Source organism: Danio rerio, chromosome 4 (assembly GCF_049306965.1).
Source record: "Danio rerio strain Tuebingen ecotype United States chromosome 4, GRCz12tu, whole genome shotgun sequence".
NCBI lineage: Eukaryota > Metazoa > Chordata > Actinopteri > Cypriniformes > Danionidae > Danio > Danio rerio.
The window spans coordinates 18,879,589-18,897,335 of NC_133179.1; the positions used below are offsets into that span (position 1 = coordinate 18,879,589).

General features: G+C 34.4%; 1 protein-coding gene across 1 annotated transcript in view; it reads right to left on the bottom strand.

The window, feature by feature from the left end:
• plxnc1 (plexin C1) overlaps window positions 1-17,747 on the bottom strand; it is a 34,983-nt gene that overhangs the window by 5,577 nt on the left and 11,659 nt on the right. Inside the window, exons 17-26 of the mRNA XM_021475249.3 lie at window positions 16,625-16,728; window positions 16,468-16,509; window positions 16,091-16,215; window positions 13,263-13,461; window positions 13,017-13,163; window positions 7,807-7,975; window positions 7,598-7,698; window positions 3,694-3,769; window positions 1,608-1,642; window positions 1,110-1,205 (exon numbers count right to left, since the gene is read on the bottom strand). Coding sequence (XP_021330924.1) covers window positions 1,110-1,205; window positions 1,608-1,642; window positions 3,694-3,769; window positions 7,598-7,698; window positions 7,807-7,975; window positions 13,017-13,163; window positions 13,263-13,461; window positions 16,091-16,215; window positions 16,468-16,509; window positions 16,625-16,728 — 1,094 coding nt within the window. The remainder of the gene's footprint in view (window positions 1-1,109; window positions 1,206-1,607; window positions 1,643-3,693; window positions 3,770-7,597; window positions 7,699-7,806; window positions 7,976-13,016; window positions 13,164-13,262; window positions 13,462-16,090; window positions 16,216-16,467; window positions 16,510-16,624; window positions 16,729-17,747) is intronic.

A 17,747-nucleotide genomic window follows, 5' to 3' on the forward strand; every position in this document is an offset into this window, starting at 1 on the left:
ATCTGTCCCTCCATCTATCCATCCATCCATCCATCCATCAGATCATTTTTCAGTCTAATATCCATCTGTCTTTCTGTCTCTGTTCATCAGATTGTTCATCCTTCTATCCATGCATCTGTCAGTTCATTTTCTATCCATTCATCCATCCATCCACCCAACCATCCATCCATCCATCCACCCAACCATCCATCCATCCATCCACCCATCCATCCATCAATCCATCCATCCATCCATCCATCCATCCATCCATCCATCCATCCATCCATCCACCCATCCATCCATCCACCCACCCATCCATCCATCCATCCATCCATTCATCCATCCATCCACCCACCCATCCATCTATCCACCCAACCATCCATCCACCCACCCATCCATCCATCCATCCATCCATCCATCCATCCATCCATCCATCCATCCATCCATCCATCCATCCATCCATCCATCCATCCATCCATCCATCCATCTATCTATCTATCTATCTATCTATCTATCTATCTATCTATCTATCTATCTATCTATCTATCTATCTATCTATCTATCTGCCCATCCATCCTTCTTGAAATATCTATCAATCCATCCATACTTAAATCTACTATCTGTCACTGCACCTATTTATTTCACATTTATCGGTTTGTTCATCTATCTGTCCCTCCATCTATCCATTCATCCATCTATCTATCCATCAATCAATCAGTGCATCTGTCAGTCTAATATCCATGTCTTTCTGTCTGTTCATCCACTTGTTTACCCTTCTGTCCATGCATCTGTCAGTTTGCTTTCCATCCAACAATCCATCCATCCATCTTTCAATCAATCCATTTACCAGTCTATCCATTTATTCATCAGTCCCACTTTCTGTTTGTTCATCCATCTGTCCATACAACCATCAGTTCTTTTGTTCATCCATCCATCTACCAGTCCATCCATTTATTCATCAGTCCCACTTTCTGTTTGGTCATCCATCTGTCCATACAACCATCAATTCTTTTGTCTGTCCATCCATCCATCCATCCATCCATCCATCCATCCCTCCCTTCCTCCCTCCATCCATTTATCCATCTATCTATCGTATGCAGTAAAATACTTTTTATATCCATTATTCTCACTTTGGTGGAGAGCAGCTTGATGAGGTACATCTCTTTGATTTTTAAGGCTTTTTTCTCCGGGTGGTTGCTCAAGTCCGTGTCAATATCTGGATCAACCTAGAGCAAAAGGAAAAACCAGTTGAATCTGTTTTTTATATCCACTGTAATGCACAATTAAAGCTATATTACAATGTGTACCGCTGTATTTTTGATAAAAGCTTTTTATGCTGTTAAATCTTTTAGTATCAGAAAAGGCAACCTGCAAGACTCAACTGCAACGAGATTCATATAACAAACACTTCCTCTTTTTTGAACAGGAAGAGGGTAAAACTGAAAGCATCACACACCTACTCACACTTCACTAAAGTGCCAGTGCCATGAAACTAGATTTAACACATAAACTCAGCGATAACCCTGTGACCGAGGATGAAAACACAACACAATTGCTGTTTTCACAGATCATTTTAAATGAGTCCTTTCAACTTGTATAGACTTAAAACACTCTGCGTGATGACTCACCAGATGGAAGTACTTGATAGAGAAGTTCTTATCATCTGTGCAACAAAACACCATAAAAATGAGTAAACAAAATTTAAACTGGTACTGTTTAAATAATCATACATGACTGTGCTTTTTAAACAGCTGACAGGAAATGTCACTGTACATTGCAGAATCTCTGGTGTGGTTAATGAGTGGTTAACCAAACTAAACTAAACCTACCTTAACTGCAAAATGCAAATGCTCTAAATTCAATAAAACACGCATGCAAACAAAACCACATGGAATAAATGCCTGTGCTCATACACACATTTCAATATCTTGGACATTACAGCTTTTCAGTTGTTTTGGTACAGCTTGTGCATGTCATACACAATATACACTGTATATGTCATTCCAATGGTAGTAAAAAAGTATGTAAACTGTCAGTTTTGCAATATATTGAATTTCATATTGCATATGACATATTTTAAATATGCTAAATCTAATTATGAACTTGTTTGTGATCACATTTCCATGTATCAGATGTCTATGTGGGCCATTGCATTTGACAGTAACTGCACTTTCACAGTAACATTTGTGTATCACTCACAAAAATTGTGTAAAACTATAATGTGTCACCATTGTATTTGATCTGCCATACAAAAGAAAAAAGAAAACATATCTGACGTCAAAAGCAAAAGTGTACCAAATATTAAGAATGATTATAGAAATACTGTACAGCAAAGTCACTGACAAAAACCTTTAAAGCAAAATTAGAAGCTCTTGTTGCATGTGGTGAATGCACAGAAAAATAGATTACACTGTCATATGTAGGAAAGACACATACACACTGACACCACCACTTCCTTTACACAAGGCCGAACGTCCTTCTTGTTTCATGATAAGTGCAAGATAGAAACACTGTCTAACAATGTAAACTCTAACACTTCTATTTCAGTCAGAAACATTCTTTTGACATCTAAATACAAACAAAATGGAATATTTTCTCATTATTTTCTTTCATTTGTTTACCCATGTCAAACTAAAATATGGTATTTTTCATTATAATGAAAGTGGATGGGGACTTGAAGCTGTCAAGTGCCAAAAAGCACCATAAAGTCTCATAAAAGTATTCAATGGGATGCATGCATTACTGTATATTCATGCCTGTGTGAGGATACATTCAATTCGTATATCACTATGCAAATTATGGTTGTCTTTATAACTTAATAGTGGTCACTGTGTGAATCTAGTAAAACATTTCGTTTGAATAAAGAAAGAATAAAGAAAGAAATGCAAAAGTTTTTTAAATAGGGTTCCTGCAGGTTTCACCAAGTTAAATTGAAGACCTTTAAGACCTTTTTAAGACCATTACGAAGGAAATTTTAGAATTATACAAGGCTAAACGCTACGATTTTTTAAAAATATATCTTAGTTGCAAAAGATTTTCACTTACCCAATCAAAAAAATTATTATAATTTGATACTTTTAATAATACAAAAATAAAATAAAAATGTAATAATAACAAATATAGGACAAGCGACTTTTAAACAAACGTTACCATAAGGAAAAGTAATCATAACTTAATGGTAAGTAGAGTTAAAAATGCTATTTTTAAAAAAAATACTTTATTGAGATTGGGATTGTTGGTGATCGTATGAGCCAGATCGGGAAGCTACACATGAACAAAGGAAAATAAAACCTGTTAAAAAAATATTTAAAACCTACAACACAATATTAAGACTTTTTAAGGCCTAAAATTGAGCTTTTGAGATTTAAGACATTTTAAGACCCCGCAGATACCCTGTTTTAAAGATGAATACCAGAATTGCACAGTTGCTCACTGTAAAGAAATGTTTGTTCAATACTCGGCCTGCATTTTCACATGGTAATACTTCAAGTTTTATATAGAGGTGGTAGGATGTTGTGGTGAGCTAAAAGGTTGTGTCAGTTAAACATCTGAAAATGAAATGAGTTGTCAACCAGTTGAGTGTTGATATTAATAAACTGAATGCACAACCATTTAAAGCAAAATAACAACAAAGTAAAAATCATATATTTATTTGTTACTAGCAATGGTGTTGCTTCAGCTGAAACGGAGGTGGATGTGAAAAACATGTCTCACCTTTTACACTGTTTTGAGTCTTCAATGGGGCATGAATTTTTGGTGTAATAACTTTAATACATGCTCCATCTCCAACCTGGAAGGAAAAACATATTTAACAGCATGTTCACTCTGAAACTAAGTGAATATAAGTACTGTGCTGCTGTGTTATGGGTTTGCTCAACAGATTAGTATAATCTGGGTTTAAACGGCCTTGTGATATAAGCCTTGGAAGTGAAAGGTCAGTCTCAAAAACCTTGAATAAAGCCAAGAGATCATGGTAGTTTTGATTTCTAAACTTGTTTTGTTGCGATTTTTCTTTCACACTTTGCTTTCAGCTGGAAAGATGATGTAACTTTACACCTAAATGAACCACAATTTCACAGATAGCTGCATGGTTGTTCTTGGTGGTTACTTCAGTTTCGGCATGGTTGCTTAAATGAATTTTGAGTTATTTGTTCATCCACAGGTCATCCATGATGTATAGAACTTTTATCTTCAATTAAAGCATCTTTTAAAAGAGCTGAACATAAAGTTTAAAGGTCTAAAATGCATACTTTAAAGTAATCCACATGACACCAGTGGACAAATATACAAAATTAAATATATGTTAATCTTAATTGATGCTGCTTTGTGATGCACATGTACAACTCCGTCTCATTTGATGTACAGGTATGCAGTTTTTGGAAGGCAATGTATGTTGTAGTCATACTTTTGGAACGAGGCCTTGTGAAGTCTATGTGAAGTCTATGCTGAAACACTTTCACTTGCATTAGATTTTTAAAAAATCAACATTTTCTGTAACATCCAGAATTTCTTATTCTCTAAAGAAAGGATAACATTTTGGATGGCCTGAGAGTGAGTAAAAAATAAGTAAATTTTCATATTTGGATGACCTATTTCTTGAAAAGCCATGCTTATCCTTCAATAGCCATTCTTGTCCTTTGTCTGTGACTTTTCTCTCTAAAAGTTATGAGCAATAAAAATGTCTTTGGATTCATTTAAAATAAAGTTTAAGACATCTTTAATTCCTCTCAAACATGTCTATTATGTCAGCATTAAAAATGTACGTTGCATTGAATTACTCTCTGAACTGACTCTGTTCATGCTATAATGCATGTCCATGCACTGAAACACAGCTCCCAGTGAGTAAATGTCTCATCGGTGAGCACCAAATAGGAGGTGATCTCATGTGAATATTAAAGTGTGACCTGCATGTCAGAGTGTGATCGCATGTAGGACACGCACAGGAGATCTGAGAAGTGCCTCATCTGAACAACTGAATAAAATTCATGACACACAATTTACGTCTTGCTTCACAACAGTAAGAATCAGTCATGACATTCAATCAGTTATGACTTTAAATGTCAGCTGTGTCTTATAGTGAAAAACGTCTTATTCCTGCTCTCTGTGTTTTTAATTTTGATCAAACAACAAACATGTAACACTCATATAGCTCAGTAATGGTTAACCTTCATTTAATTTATACAGTGAAGGTTATTTACTGTACAGTATGCAGTATTATTTAAAGGTGCAGTAGGTGATCTGCTAAAATGCTATTAGCATATTAGCTTTGGACGGCTGTCATTGTTTAGAATGACCCAATGTGAAAATAAAAGCAGCTTCAGCTTAGTAAAGCAGGCTAGAAAGAACAGCGCTATTTACTGGTGTTTTGTTGTTAAACTAAATATAAATCTACATTATCGATGCTTTAAAGGCCCTCATGAAACTAAAAATAGTCACATTAATCTATCGCTGGAAGATTTCAGTGGCTGAACAACACTTCCGTGCATATAATCCATTTGTAACAACATCTGCACGAGCTCTGCGTAAAGCTAGAATAGTTTAGTCATGAACGCGCGGCGCTCATATAGGCGTACACACGCTAATGGCTGATATGCGTGAACAGAGATGCACAAAAGCCCAAGCTGCATTTGTTGACAGTTTCAGCTACTTATCGGAACTATGGGAAACGTCGACCCGACAATATTTAATTGGATGAACATTTTTTTCTTTTATGCCCAGAATATAAAAATATTTATAAACAAGTTTATATCATTTGCTGTAATCATTACTATTCGACTGTGACGAGACTTTCAACAGCACAACAAAAAAAAAATGTTTCTAAAGAGAATCACCTACTGCACCTTTAATTATATTTTATACTGAAAACCAAACATGTCTATTGTTTTTCCATCTCCAGTAGTTTGTTGTTAGTCCTGATCTCCTCTATTTCTTTTTTAAATTAGAAACAACAGTAAACAGTAAAATGAATACATTATTTATGGAAATAAAATATTAAATGTTTTAATAGAAAAGGGTCCATTAGATTGTTATTAATTGTTGTTTAGTTAAACTTTTTAAAACCACTAACAGTGAGGTGACAGATTGTCCATCATTTTGTGCTTTGCCTCAAGATACTAACCTCAAACCAGATACTAAATAGCATTTTATGTATTTTCATTATATTATTGTTTTTAAAATGTGAAGGAGAAATTCACTGAAATATTACTGTGTGTTGACAGATAATGAATCTACTACTGGTGTATCCTAAACATTTTGACCACATTCAGGGGAAAAAAATAATGATATGCTGCAGTACCTTCCAGAGTTTTCAACCAGAGTAAATAAAATCACATTACAAACTATTTCAATCAGCACTTTACAGATTGTTGTGGATTTTTATGACCAATTTATCAGAGTTGATCAGAATGTAAGAACAGATAAAAAAATGACCTAAAATTACAAATAATATAAAAAAATAAATGTTTCATGCAAATGTTTACAGTATTTAACTTAGTAAACACATAAAATAAAAAATCTGACTTAATTATTTCATAAAATTGAGGCTGAATGTAAAATTCAGGAGTCACCGTTTGAAGTGGATCAAAACCTTACATCAAAGCTGTTTTAAAGCTACTGAACAACACCCATTCTTGTCTTGGTAAAATTCTAAAAGAAAGTTTTTGACCATGTCAAAAGTTGACATATTCAGTTTTTAAGTTAGTATTTTGAGGATAAAATATCCCTAAATACACATACAACATTATTTTTTAAGATATAATTTGTGTTGTTATTTAAAACAGTTTTATCTTTTTGTCTTTTCAAAATAGTAGAAGGTTTATCTTAGTGACACAAAATAGACCCGCAATTCTAGAATACCTAACGTGAACCTTAAAGGTCCTGTGAATTTAAAATATCTTTTTAGATGTTAGTTTCAGTCTGTTAGTTTTAAGGATATCTATTAGCTAGTGTGCTCCAAAACAGTGACAAAATTCGGGTTTAGATGACATAAAACAAATATAAACATGTACAGTAAAGCTTGCAGTTAGTCACTTCTGCCTAAATCGATCAACGATTACATTAGCATTACATTTACATTACATTTTCTCATCAAATCTTCATCCTGCCCCCTTTAAGATACTTTTCGTTTGATGCGCTTGAGCTCAACCACTCCCATTGGCAGAGCTATGATAAAACAAAACACTATTGGCTGTTTTTTAAGGAGGGAGGAGCTACTTTTTGTCTCTTTCTCCCTACATTTTCAGTTAAGATTACGTCAAACATAGAAAACAAATGCACATTTCAAAGCACTTCATGAGTTTTACTGTGAGAATAAACACTGAGCAGGTCATATATCTGTCCACTTTATTCTTTGATTTAGTTTCTTATATTTTACTTCAGTCAATGAAACTTCATCATTGCATCTACAGTAGTAGACAAAAATAATTTAACCTAAATCTGTTAAAAATAAAGCAACGATTATGTTTCTATGCGCTTTAGACATTTGAAAACACAAAGTCACGGCCTTTAATACAAGTATGTGTTATTTTTTTTTATTTTTTTTGCCTTTTTTAACAGCTGTCTCACTGAAAAGTCTCAAACATGGTCATGTTTACACCATGTTTTGTTGTCATGGACTCACCTGATAATGTTTCAGAGTGTTTAACATGGTAACGTGCCCTCGAATTTCTGAGGTGTCATCAACTTCCTGTAGCATGACAAACTTTCCTTCCTTCTCATATTCTGTAATTGCAAAAGCAAACAGAGGCACCAAACAGGAATTAGCTCTTGTAAGTCTTTCAAACTTAAAGACGTATTATGAAATATTAGGATGAAGAGGGAACTGCTAACCGATTTCTATATCCCTGATCTGCTGTGTGTAGCGGAAACCAAACTTGCGCTGAAATGTCTGTAAGATTTTCTCCTTGACTTGCTGAATTGTGTCGCAGGTCAGTGCGATGACCTCTAAGGATTCGCTGATCTCTTCTCCAGTGCCCACGGCAAACACCACCTTCAGTTTCTACAGGTGGAGAAATTCATTTAATGACTTGAGATGTATTCGCAATTATAAATGTGACAAGTACAATTATTTATAAAACGGTTCTTCTTTTAATGAGCAGGAATAGAGAAGGAAACACTTTAGAGAACAAGCATCCTAATAGCTTAGAATAAAACATGTAAACTAGTATTTTTTTTGCTTTTTTCACAATGCATTCAAGGATGGATGAATGTTGAAAATTCAAACTTACATAGTGTGATTTTTTTAATAATCGTATGCAATAGATTGTCAGATAAGATCTGTTTTCATAATGTCAGTCTGTACAACACCCAAGAAGAGCCAAACATGAGCACACTATAAAAGACTCGTCAGCTCAACATCATCCATCCATCACACTCTCAGTAACCCACATTCCAAAATAGGACCTCTCAGCAAACATGTTGTTGCAACAATTGTATCATCAGGTTCTTGTGCACTACAATTAGTTCTTGGTTTGACAGTCTCGTACATGAAGTTAAAAGTAGTAAGAACAGAAAGCATCTGAAAGTGTCTGACACTTCCGGAATTTAATAAGAGGAAAAATCTGATCGCAACTGCCATTAATCTGCTGTCATTGAAGATGTCAAACCACTGATCAAAAACTACAGATTTTAGCCTAGGATAATAGAAGCAAGCAAGCAAGCATTTTTTGTTTTTAAAAGATGTCTAACAGATGTCTAATAGATGTTTAAACATAATAGACATCATCTTGGCTTAAACAAGGCTAAATTTGGGCTGTCAGTGTAGATCTAGTAGACTCCTAAGAATAGGCCAAAGCTAGACTAGTCCTCAAATAAACAGAAATAAATGACTACACATATAAAGTCTGTCTACTTGACGACTAGTCTAGTTTTGGACTATTCTTAGATGTCTATCAGATTTTCACTGACAGCCCAAGTTAGACATTTATTTAACACAAAATTGTTTGCTGGCTACCTGTTTAAAATAAGCTAAAACATCACAATTCTTGTAATTTCTTTGGCCAGTTTATTTGTTTTATGTTTAGTCTACTTAAATAATTAAACCATTAAGTTAACTTAAGCATTTTGTGTTGGGACATCATAAAAGAATTGTGTTGGTCCAACTACCTGGTAAGGGGATTTGTAGTTCTCGGGAAATGTTGACAATCAAAGTAATCTTAGGTGTTTAAACTTATTGGAAAGACTTGTTAAAGTTTAATCTTCATTTTAGTTTAAAGATTTAGAAGATTTTCATGTAACGCTTTGAGTTTTGAGATTACCACCTTGCAGAAGCACCCATGCTTTGGGTGTTGGCAGCTTAATGAAAGAAAATGCAGTTTGTTGCTTTGCTCTGTGATCAATAACTGTCCTAAAATGAGTTCTGAGATCAGTCTCAATCGACTTTATACACTCAAAAAATATTCAAAGATGATTCCTTGTAGTTAATTTAGGATAACTTCAAATACAACTAAGAGACTTTGAAATGTACAACCCACATTTTATGAGAGTTGTACATAAAAAATTAAATTGAGTTATTTTTTTTGAGTATGAGCTGGGCTTAAGATATTGATATTAAAATCAACTTAATTAAATTTTTGTTTAGATTATTTTAAAGAAAATTACATTGGATGTTTTGTTAATAATGTCAGCAACCACCAGAATCTTCCATAACCTACATGTTCAAATCCACAAAACAACAACAAAAATAAAGCACCATCAGTAAAATAAAACCTAGTTTACTCAGTGTCTCTCTCTTGGTGCAGACCTGTTGATAAGAATCAATCTGCACAAGCTCAAATCCGGAGTTTTACAGATTTGTTATTCCACGATTATGTAAATATTATGTAAATGTGTGTAAATAGATATTTATTCAGTTTTAAATACTAATTTCACTAATATTATTGAATAAAATGTAAATGTTTATATGATTTATGTAAAATAGTTTGTGAAGTAAAACTTTGTCTTTTAGTACAGTAGATATTTTATATGACTATATGACTTACTTTTTTACCAAACAAGTAAATATAATTAGATTTGTATTGTAAACCTTAAATTAAAGTTGGTATTATTTTTTATTTCATGTGTTAAGTTTTTAGTTTTCAAAATCATTTTGCAGAAGTCGCAGATTTCTTTTACAAATTTCTGCCTGGCCCTACTTATTAAGTCAACTTAATTTTGTTCACTGATAATATTCTCCCTTTTTATTATAATCTCAGTTGTAATGTGGCATAATTCAATATTATTAGATAAGTTAGATTGTCTTCTGCCACAAATCTGTGTTTTTTGTGGCAGTTATTTGCTTGTCAAAACAGGTACAGTCCGGTCTGGTTAGAGGAAGGCTTGTGCAAGCTGATTTCCTCTGCAGAACACAAAATACAGAAGTACAACATCACACCAGTCTGACCATGAATTGCTTCTGGTAATTTCTGGGAGGAAGATGGATTGAACACATGACTCCAAATACTGTCATTAACCTTTCCTCTTTCGCACAAGTGCTTTTAAGCAAAAAGAAAGACCAGCTAGACATAAATGGATCAGTATGACACAGCAGGTCAGGAAAAAAACCAGAAAGAGAAAACAAGAGGAACCAAATTAAAGCTGTAATAAAAGTCTTAATGGCTTTTGACTGAAAGAGCAACAGTGTACCTACATGTAAGAAAGCAACACATAATTCCTTGTGCAAGAAGTTTTGAGAAACACACGGAAGGAAGTTAGAAAAAGTTTTCTGTGGTTGAAGGACGGAGGTAAAGGTAACAGACAAAGCAGAAGCTCATGGGCAGTTAATGTGGGCAGCATTTTAAAGTCTAGCTTTAGTAATGGAATAGTAGCTTTGCTAATTCTTTAATTATTTTTAAGAGATATAACCACTTTAAAAAACAAATTTACACACTGTCACATTGTTCAGGCAAATTTTTATGAAGTAACTTTAGGTGTCATTAACACTTTAAGGGGCCCTATCATACACCCGGCTCAAGTTTTTTTTTTTTGTTTTAGCCCAGCGCTGGTTTCATAATCACATTTTGCACCATGTTGTTTTAATAGCAAATGCATCTGCACCACTTTGTAAGCATGCTGGTGTGAAAAGGAGTTGTGTTAAAGCTCATTGTTGATGTGTTGCTATATTAAGATGACTGAAAAAAACTGCGCCATTGACCAACTATATTCAAGCTGGTCCAAAGTCAATAACGAAGGGTTTCCTAATTAGTTAGTTATACGCATATGTGAGTCTAAAAAGGGCATAAACATTGCTTAATACACACCCAGGGATGTACAACAATACACAAATATATTTATATAAGATAAATTTAAGGATTCAAAAGTAAAGTAAATTCACTGTCTACATAAATATAAAAAACACAACTTCCTCTCAAACTTTCTTCACCTTGAGGAGCTTTGTTGGAATCCAGCTTTGTTGTAGTCAGTTTATTTATGGCATTTTACATTTGTTTAATGTTATTGTTATCAGTAGAATTTGTTTTATGCATTTTTATATATTTATTTTTTTAGATTTGTCCACCTGTTGAGTTTTAGAGACATATGCACACCATAAGGAGCATAGGGAGAGTAAGTTTGTTTGGATATAACTCAGTTTTTTGAGCACACATTATTTATTGTTCATTTATTAGTTTGCTGAAAATTAGAACTGAATTTAGAAATAGTTTTGAAACAAATCAGTGTGCTTAACAGACAAAATTACGAAATAGCATCCACCACTACTGTTCTTTAAATGATATCTAACCTCATGTAGACAATCTTTAACCATTTTCTCAATAGTAAATCTTTCTGTTTTTCTGCTTACAAAATTAGTCCTGTTAAAAGCGAGAACAACAATCGCCAATCTGATTTCACCAAGTGGGACATGTTCCTGGATCTATGTTGATCCATGAACAGCATTAAAATCAGCTAATCAGAATTAAAAGTTACATTTACCATTTATGTTAATTTAGGCTTAGGGTTAGGTTTATGCACTTATACATGATTGTTTTTCAAATGTTATTCCCCTCTGATTTTGGGAATAATTTACAGCTATGGTTGGGTTTAGGGGTAGAGAATACTGTAGGTATGGACTACATTTTCGAACAAAAATGATGTTCCAGAATCAACATAAAAGTTAATCCAGGATACCATCGTACTTGGCAAAATCATGATGTGCAATGCGCAATGGTACAAAATCCTGAATAGAAGATGAGAATCTGATTGGCTAAATGCACATAAGGATAACCCTTTTAGACAGACAGACATTTTTTTTCATCCTTAAAAAAGCAAAAGTTAAAGTTTTTGAAATTTCTGAGTATTCCTCAGTCGTTGAAATTAATAAAAAAAAGATACACACAATAATACTGTTGCTGATCAGTTTTTAAATGAAAAAATATAAGGTTATGGCTATAAAATGTAGATTCTTCAGATCTGGGAATGTCAAAATAATATAAAAATGAATAGTTCTGATTAATAGGCAATATGTATAATTGACAGAAGTGCAAATGTACACTGCTGTTCAAGTTAATGATCTATAAAATAATGAAATTAAGACTTATTGAGAAATTATACTACATTTCAAATAAATGCTGCTCTTCTGATTTTTAATAATGACGAACATTTACAACCAAATAAAAAGCTGCATGACTGTGTTTTTTTTAACAAAAAAAAACCAATAACATATAATCAATAACAATTACTTAACAGCAATAAAAAGTACTTAATGCAAAAAATCTGCAAATTTAAAATAATATGGGAAGCATCGCAGGACCCTGAACACCAGAGTAATTTAGCTTTGCTTTCACAAAAAAATAAATGCTTGTTAATATATTTAAAAAAGAACACAATCCTCTCACTGTAAATTGTGAAAAATATTTCCTACTAAAGCTATTTTTCCTGTATTTTTGCACAAACAAAATGCTACCTTTTGTGGCAAACCACACCAGGAAAATTAGATATTTTTTTATTTAAAATGGGAAATCTTAAAACATGAATGTGGTTTTCAAATTCTGAACTTCTGAAATTTGTACTTTCCAGAATTAACTTCACAAACACTTCCTCATTTGCATAAAAGAGGAAATACTGACCAGGGGCTCAAAGTCCTGCGCTTGGCAGAGAAGCCAATCTTCGCTGAGTGTATAAAGAGCCTTTTCTGTCACCGAATCCACCGGGCCTTTAGAGATCTGCTGAGTCAAAGCTGAAACCAGCAGGAACAACGGTTGTCCTACTGATTCCTAGACAGAAAACACACACAAGATGTCAATAATTTTGCAAGCACACAAGAGCAAAGTGAAAAAGAACCTGCAGTTTATACTGTAAGTGAATGAACAGACCCTGAGGAAGCCGTAAAGACAGATGGACATCCAATTGGTCAGGAGCTTCTCCACTATGGACTCTGTGCGGCGCAGGAGAAGTTTGGGATTTGCATTGCTGGATTGGTCCATCAGACTCTGCAGAAGATCCTCCATTATTTCTGTGAGATAAAGCAGGTCTCCGTGGAGAGCCAGAGTCAATAGAGATGCCACAGTGCATCTGAGAGAGAAGGGAAAAAACACAAACAAAAAAGAACAAAAAAGATGAGCAGACTAAAGGTCAGATAAAACCAGCGAGTGAATTAGATCTATTTATTTTTAAAACGCAAACCTAGAAACTAACCACTGTTGCATTTCCTGAACAATGAGACCTCGCCTGACACACAATTTGACATACACTTGTCAAGGACTAAAAAAACTAGAAGACGTATAGTTAAAATTATATACAGTATGCATGGAAGGAAAAGAACATAAAGTAAATATTGTACTGTATGTTGATTTGCTTATTTTGCAAGTGTGTGATGTTTTTAAGTCCATATGTCACATTTAGAGACAGTAAGAGAGAAACTAAGCTTCTAACCACAGATTTAAAAACACAAGTTTGTTTGTCAGCATTCGTTGGAACTGTGGATTCAGGAAACACTGATTCATAGAGTTTTGCTGATAACAGCACAACTTGTGACCATAGTTGGCTAACAAAGCTTTTGGGAAATGCTCGATTATCTTAACCTGTTTAAATCTACTGGACACAATTTCTGATTTCTTATAACTGGAAGCTCTGAAACATCCTGGTTATGAATGTAACTTGTGTTCTCCAAAAAAGACACAGGGAGACAGCATATCCGTTCCCTCCTTTGGGGAATGTGGGTTTTAACTGGGATGCTCCCCTTCAGACCAGGAACTCCAATGCTGTGTCGGTACAACACCTTGGAAAAGTGTGTAAGAAAAACCACTGTAGCAGGACTTCGCCACGCCTTGCAGCCTTCCAGTGGGCACATAGCTGGGCCAGGATCTCAAGATTACCTGAGAGTAGACCGGCCCGAATTTCTGGCACAATTCGCTGAGCAAAAATGCCTCTACCCTCTTGACTGATGTCAACGTGACCAGCAGCTGTCTTCATGGACAGAAATCTTAAAGATACTGAGTCAAGAGGCTCGAATAAACCTTGCAGCAGACCGCTGAGGCTACAGAAAGATTCCAAGAGAGCATAAGATGGATATAACCATCTTGAACCACTGTGAAAGATGATGAGGTGGTGCTTTCTCAGCGTGCTGCCATCCGCCACATCATGGTGAGCGGTGATGATAGCAACTTAAAATCTTCAGTGTGGAGGGTGATAGCCTCCGCTCTCGCTTATCCTGAAGGAAGAATAGCATAACACTGACCTGGCATGTCCAGGGTTCTTCTCAAAGAGAAGCGCACCACACAGCGAATAGATTCCACTTCAGGGCAAGGCATGCCCCTTAGAGGGTGCTCTAGCCTGAGTGATGATGCAGGTCAGCTAAGTCTAAGACGATTGAAACCTGTGGGAGCTGCGCTCACCCAATTCATCGGCAGTAGCTGGTGCTCTAGTGATTCCCCAAAGTGTTATACTGACATGGCATTGGAGTTCGCGATCTGAAGGGGAACTGTTGTTTTTGGCTTTGGGCAAGAAATTCATGCTTTATAAACATTTATAAATTAAAATGTCACATGACCAGGGTAGTTTATGTACTTCCTGCTTGCACTTCTAGAAAATGTAAATTTTAAATTGTTATTAGTGAGATTTGTGAAATATAATGCAATTCTCCCTATGATTCTTCACTTTTGTGACCAAAAATAAGGCCAAATTTATTCAGCATGATATCAAAGAAGGCATGAAATTTGTGTGTAAAATTACAAATTTTATTACAAATAACAAATATATATATAAATATATAATATTTTATTTATTTGTAATAAAATTTGTAATTTAGACCCAATGATGTACTGTACTCTTAATTTTCTGTATTTTATTCAATTATCAATAAATTATTTAATTCCCTTATCATTGAATCCCTAAGTGTAATAGTTTTATTTACTTTTTATCATTTGATAATATATTCTATACAAGTTACTGCTTAAAAATCTAAATAAACGTATGCTTTTTACTTTAGATTTCTTTCATTCTGTTACTTTTTTTAACGCTTGCTATAGTGTAATCTTTGTGGAGTTTCATGGAATATTTGTCTTAAGAGATAGGAGGGACTGTCTCTGTTTCAAGGTTTTATAATATGTTCTTCTAAAGCGGATTGATAAAATAACATTTTTGGAATTGCACTGGTCAGACACAAATAAGATTATTCAACAAACGTATTATCATCTGGTTTCCATTATATTAGGTTCAAGACAAAATACAGTGTGACTGATTTGGGATATCAGACAAAACTTGCTGCTAACTAGTTTTGGTAATCAGACAATTAATCATCTTTACAAAATCTAGTTAAGAGGTAGACTCCAATATTATTGGCATAAATGGAGATTCAGCCTAACACCAGGCAAATAAAGCACTTGAACTGAATCTGAATCTCAATAGATTGAATGAAATCAATCATGCTGATGTATATTGCAATTATGTGCATGAACAATTTTAGTTAAATTTTTAAACGCTGCTCAGGCAAGAGTTCAAGCAAAACTATTACGGCAATTAGGTATTTTTTAACTTAAAAACAAACTAAGCACATTGATGTTTCAGTGTGGTCAACATTTTCAGAATAGAAAACACACAGACATTATCTCTGTTGACAGCTAGACCGATCAAAATAGCCCCAACCATCACACAGAGGTAAGAATGTATTTAAAACATCTACAACAAGTTGTTTTTAACTCACTTGTCTTTAATGCTGAAGTTTTTCTGTTCCTCTAATGCATGCACAAAACAACTGAGAAACTGCTTATCTCTGATCAGCTCTGCAAAAGCCAGGCATTTCTCATCGACAGTTGTTTGCTCAGAGTCCTGGCCACAAGAAAAGACAGTAATAGAGTTAAAACTTTAAGCATGGTTTCACAGACATGGTTTATACTTAAGTTCAATATTTAAATTACTTTTTTTTTTTATAAATGTGGCTTACAAAAAACAAAAAGCACAACTGGCGTCCATTTTGAAACAAAACAAAACCCTGATATATTTAAAGACCAATGAGTGCAAGATACTTTCATTTGAAACAGCATTGAAGCCTCGTCTGTGAAAGCATGGTAAGATTCTTACCTCCCCAATATCTCTAATCATGACTGCTGTTAGAGTACCAGCCTAAAGAATATAAGAATATAAGAAAAAACATCTATAATTTAGAATAAATGCCTAAAAAGTCTATAATAGTCGATAAACATCAAATAGTAAACTTAAATAAATAAAACTCTTCAACCTCTGGAAAGAAGATTCTTGACGCAAAGTGTTTATAATCCAGGAAAGGTATGGCTCCAACGTTATCAATTAAGTCCGATTTTTCTGTTTGCAAGTCAACAAAGCCTGTCAAAACAAACATAAACAATTAAATATGCCACAGTTGCAAGAGTATGAAGTCCACATCACATAGCTGTCTTACGTTTATAGCCAATGAAAGTTTTTCCACCAACTGAACAATCAGTATGTTGTACACAAACAACAGTGCAATTCTAATGATATCTACTTCTATACACTATGGCCTCATTTCAATTCTTGTCAAGAATTGATTATGCCACAAACTTGACTAAGGCCTATGAGAAATGTAGGTCACAAGTTCCATGGTGCAGTACTTCAATAAGGTGGCAGCTGCCTCTTTCCTTTTGTAGTTTTGTTGTTTAATACACTAAAAACTTTTTATTAATGCCAAAGCAATAGGATGAAAGAGACATATGTTTAAAAGAGCCCTTGGTGCTAAGGGGGATTGCAATATCAAGAAAGACGAGAAAAATCAATACTGCTAACGGATGCTTGTTGCACTTGTGTTACGGCCAGCTCACACTGTGCAATTTTTTTCATCCTGAACGATTGTAGCATGTCAGACTGCACAAACATGGCTCCCATGTCACACTGTAAGATCTAAGGTGTCATAAAGTCAGATTGAACGACAATGAAGATGCGCCAAACATGAAAGAAAACGCCTCCGGAGTTTGACATCATCCACCGTGACACTTTCTCTCGCGTTCTGAAATGACTGAAATGTAAATCTGTAGCGCCAATTTTGCACACAGCGAGTCACAATAATTAAACCAGGAGGAAAAAAACTGTTTTGACATTTCCAGCGGTCATTTAAATTCTAATCAAATCAAATTTGCTGCTCCTATTCTCTTTTTGGATTGATGCACATTGCAGCTGTTGTCACACTTCAGTAAAATGTCTGAAATCTTTTTTACACTGCTAGAACTTCATCTGAGAAAAAATCTGATCTTAACGGGCACTAAGCGGCTGTCACTGAACATGTCAAACCAACGATCAAAGATCACAGATTTTAGCCTAGGACTTCTTTTAGGATTTTCCAAATTTGTCTCAGATGACAAAACAAAGGA